Below are 5,082 nucleotides of genomic sequence, written 5' to 3'. Positions count from 1 at the left end.
AATTAGGACGCGCTGTAATTGTGCCGAACTTCTAGTCACCGAATGTCACTTAGAAACCAAAGAATTGTGGGACAAATTTCACGACCTAGGCACCGAGATGATCATTACGAAAACCGGAAGGTAAGTTGACTGTTTCATTTAGTGCATGGAATGCTCAAGCCAATAACTGAACTTTTTCCCCTTTACTGTTAATTTGTTTTCTGTCCTCTCAACACTTCTTTATGTACAGAATAAAGTGTAGAATTAACTTTAAGTATAATTTCTGAAAACATATGCTTTGGTATTTGATCAAAAAAATATTCATGTAACGATGTGTTCTGTCCTCAGTATACTGAACAAGAGTACATTTTCGTTTGAATCCAAATCTCATCCAAAAACACTCGGAAAGAAAAATCCGACACTCAATTATCTGTCAAATCCAACGATAGCAACATTTCAACAGGATTGTCCTCGCACGAAATGTGTTCACGGAAAAAATAATTAAAATAAACACAAAATATGAAACCAATTCGAAATAAACAACCAGAACACCGAGCACCTCAACGAAAAAGAATCGAAAACACTTACTTTTCTGATGAACTGGTAAAACATGACACCCAATTTTCTTTCAACACATCGCCAACATGAAACGTCTTCAGAAAATATGGTTGCCAAAAAATGTGATGCTTGATTTTTATTTTTCTTTCTCGAACTTGGGTTTCTTGTTGAAATGTGTTTGAATCATGTTTGCTGAATGATTATTATTATCATGTACATACTACATACATGAATGTTCTTGGTTATCTTTGGATTTTAGTTAACATCTCTTCTATCTCCTCTTGCTTTCCAAATACGCCATTTCATAGCACCAACACAATTTGGTTAAAGCTAAAAACCTTGTGAAAGGGATGTATCTAATTCAAAATGAACCTGTGTAAACGATATACGTTAGCCTTCTTTGTGCAGCAACCACGAGTACAGGGATATCGAGTTTCAATTTTGTAATTGTGATGTAATTCATTCCCATTTTCAAAGAGTCACCACACGAAAAAACTGTCAATCAAAAGTGCTCCGTTTGCAAACTGCAGCCACTTTGAAATGTCAACCTTTCCCTCTGATACAAAATTACAAAGTCACTAATTTGTTGAGAAATATACTTTCCCTGACTTTTGACATCACTGACATGTCTGTCAAGGAAGGGGGTTAGGAAATGGTTGTTAATTGTGAGAAAAAAGCAATTTCGAAATGATGAAATTAATTCCATACTTTCCCAACCAATATAATGATTTAGTAAGTTTGGTGGTAGAGACTGGGTGAAATTGGAGAAACATCTTTAATTTTTGGTTGTTCTATAGCTACATCATTCATCTTATACACTGCTTTCTTTTACACTTCTCTCTTTTACATCAACACACATTCAGGTCTCAGTTTCACAGATCCTATGTCAAGTATAGGTACATCAGGCAGATTGAACAAATTACCAAGTTTGATTTTCAACCAATCACGTCCTTGATTAAATCGAGATGATTCTTTGTAATAGGAATAATTTCAGTGTTTCTTCCAATGAAAAGTCCAAGATTCACTGAGTTGATGTAACTTGATGAGGCGTCCATTTTACGTTCAAGTGGATGTACCCAGGTTTAAACTTACAATCAAAGACCCCCTCCCGTTCTTTTCGAGTCACAGATTCGAAAAGGTGGTCTTTTTTGTCTTCTCAGTCTCGGGTTTTTCTCACTTTTGTCTCCTCCATTTTTAACCCTTATGGAGAAGAACATATTTTGTGACTGATATTTTAAGAAATAGGTACCTATCAGCAATTTTTCTAATGGAGAAATTTCTATTATCAATCATATTTTGGCAACTTGATTGTTAAATGTGATACAATTTGGAGATAGTACATCAGTTAAATAAACATCAGTTAAATAACAGCATCTCAAAACTGCAACTACCGATATAATCCTACTGCTTTTGGTTAGCTTTGTAATTTTATGACGTATTGCAAATTGAAGAAGCAACATTATTCTCACATTTATTTACTGTTGTGATATTGGAATCTTAAATTGATTAAATGTATCCCACCAATCAAATATCAATCAATGCATTCCAATACATCAGCTTAATGCATTACCAACTCGTATACCTATAAACAGCAGCCAATACCAAACAGTGAGTAGTGAGTACAAGTACCTATGTATCCACGTACTGAGTACTGACTCTAATTGCAATAAAATGATAATTACATCGGATTATAAATTAATTATAATTATAAAGAGGTATCTGAAAAATAAAGAAAACATAATGACTGAAAATTATAATCAAAACGGAAGTCAAACTGTCATAAAGTAATAATAAATATTCTCTTAAACTTCCAAACAATTAATTTATGTTTTGAACTTACCAAGTTTCCTTCGTATATTATTGAGAACCATGTTGTGAAACTTGAATAATTCAACTCGAGTTTTTTTAATATCGAGCGCATTAAATTTTATAATGTGCATGTAATTCAGTAAACAACACAATCATTCTGCTATAACCGTACCTACCTAATATAGGTTGCTTTTGAACCCAAAGTACATTTGTAACTGTCGGTACATACCTGGAGATATATTTAGGGTGTTAAAATCAAGTACTTTAATTGTAAGAATTTAATTAAATTTATTTATTATTTAATTCCTTACATCTTTACAAAGGAACTCTTTAATATAAAGAAATCTAATGATGAGGAGGTTTACTAACTTCATTCAGACTGACATTCAATAGAATCAAAAGCTATAAGGAATAATAGATACCTATCTAATTATAATTATTGAGGCTGATAAAGTCTATAGCTTTAATGACTTATCAGTTTAATTTTATTGGAAAAACCAAGGAGAAACAAGCAATATTCAAAATTTGATACAAATTACAGTCATTTAAGTACTTTTACTTACCAAAAGACAGAACATTTAATTTAAAAACAAAAATAATATTAATAAAAATATAAAATAAAAGAAAAAAACAGCTGCATATTTTCATTCCAGTCATACGGGGATATAAAATTGAAATACCCACCCAACAACTAAAGTTGGATTAAATAGTCATAATAAAAAAACAATTAATTAAAAGCGATGATAATGTCTGATATTTAATTACTTTTATATCTGGTGCTAATGAAACATTAAAGTCAAGGAGTTTTACGATAGCTATACTTACTCCCGTGTCTGAGAAGTGAGCAAACTTTCATTACATACAATACATACATATAGTAAATATACCTACCTTGATTATCATAATATACTTTGTTGCAAATGTGTAGGCAATGCAGTCGTCTGATGTCTGGTGATGAAAAGATAAAAGAATAATATTAATATGATTATATTGCTCAACGCAATTAGCCAGCATTCATTTACATTGAGGTAGTCACCAACGTTATCCTTAAATATCTACCCAAATTCAAAACAATTAGTTTCGGGGAGCAATTGAGCTTACAAACTTTTTGTGGTAGATAGGTACGAATGAGTAAATAATAATTATAATCTACCTAAATAATTGAACTGTTATGATGATGATTCTTGTTAGTCACTAGTGTTTGTAATCTGAAGTTGAACCAACTCACTTGAGATAAATACATGGAATGATGATATGATTATGCAAATGCTCTTAATTATGCTCTCTTAATATTCATATCTCTCCAAGATGAACTTTTGAAAATCTTAACAAAAAACTAACCAAAGAATCTAATAAAAATGCATTCTCTCCAAGTATCCAACACGCTTATCCATTTACTTTCCATTATATCCATTAGATTAGACACCTATATCTTACAGGCCTCATTCAAAGCACTTAAACCTTAAATCTACTTTGTGTTTATCAAATCATGTGGGGTCTACTCTAATAGATCTATGAAAAAAATCAACTCCCTTTTTACACAATCCGATTTATTTCTTTCAAAAGAAACTTGTTTATAAAATATTTATGTGTAATTTTGTTTACATTGGTTTTTGGTTTACAAAACGAACACTGTAACGAATTCAATATGGGTTTTGAACTTATTACACGCCGTTTATTCTTCAGAATTCAATAAAATTGATGTTTGCTCTCCTTTTGGTGTTTCCTTTGTAACTGGTTAACTTGGTTACGTGGTATGGATTCATATTGAATCTTCATGTATCTGTAACACAAGACAGTAAGGGTAGTGTAAGTGATGCTGGTGAGAATGAAAATTTTTCACTTCAATTTATTTATTTATCAGTTTTATTTACATTACAACTTTCTATATTTTATTGTCATCCGTTGCGTTGTGTAGATAAATTTTCTTTAATTTTTTGAAGACTTGTGTATTTGCATGTCAATAATCTAATCTAGTTAAAGTTTTAGGGAAAAACAACTAAATTCATGCACTGCAAAGTGCACACACACAGAGTGTAACAGAGTTCACTCTTTCAAAATAGCTTTGTCACTTTAGCTACGAGTATTCTACAGAAGAATAGGAGTTTTGTCATCTCCACTATTTTGTACAGAAGAATGTGAATTTTGTCATCTGCACTAATCTGTACAAAAGGATAGGAAATTTCGCCACATCCACCAATTTGTACGAATAAAACCGAACATTCAACAGTCGTACTATTGTCATCATTCCTACGTTTTACTTTCGTTGTATTTTTTCCTATCCTCAATGAATAAAAGACAACTCAAATTTCTTCCACATTCTGTATATAAAAGGGTGGAGATGAAAAACACATGGTTTTGTAGTTTGTACGGTTCCGCCTGACGAGTCGTATACAAGGGGGCTTGTTAGTATAGCACTCTGGGGGATTTTTCTATTTCAAATACAATAAACATAAAATTAGATCTAGAAATGGGTTATAGGCTTGTTGTCTCCGCACTAATTCAATCAGGATTGGTTTTGTTTCGGGATTGATTTGCCGATGATATTTTATCATTATCGGATTTTATTGATGTGACTTTATGATGATTGATATTATGTTTAGACCTGTCAATCGCTCAGAGGTTGGAAATGGAATTGGGCATTTTTTTTTTTTTTTTTTTTTTAAAGAGGTTTGACAGAGGGAACTGTAACTGCTATGGTCTTATCGTCCCGGAATCGAAGAGAGAAGGAAGCCG

General features: G+C 32.0%; 1 protein-coding gene across 1 annotated transcript in view; it reads left to right on the top strand.

The window, feature by feature from the left end:
• Window positions 1–6: 6 nt before the first annotated feature.
• LOC103523473 (T-box transcription factor TBX20-like) overlaps window positions 7–5,082 on the top strand; it is a gene marked incomplete at its 3' end in the record, with an annotated part of 10,174 nt that continues 5,098 nt past the window's right edge. The window contains exon 1 of the mRNA XM_008488514.2: window positions 7–120. Within this exon, the coding sequence (XP_008486736.2) occupies window positions 98–120 (23 nt within the window). The remainder of the gene's footprint in view (window positions 121–5,082) is intronic.

The sequence above is a fragment of the Diaphorina citri genome, unplaced genomic scaffold (assembly GCF_000475195.1).
Source record: "Diaphorina citri unplaced genomic scaffold, Diaci psyllid genome assembly version 1.1 scaffold24081, whole genome shotgun sequence".
Lineage (NCBI taxonomy): Eukaryota > Metazoa > Arthropoda > Insecta > Hemiptera > Psyllidae > Diaphorina > Diaphorina citri.
The sequence above is the reverse complement of the archived record's forward strand: the minus strand, read 5'-3'. Positions and strand labels throughout refer to the sequence as shown.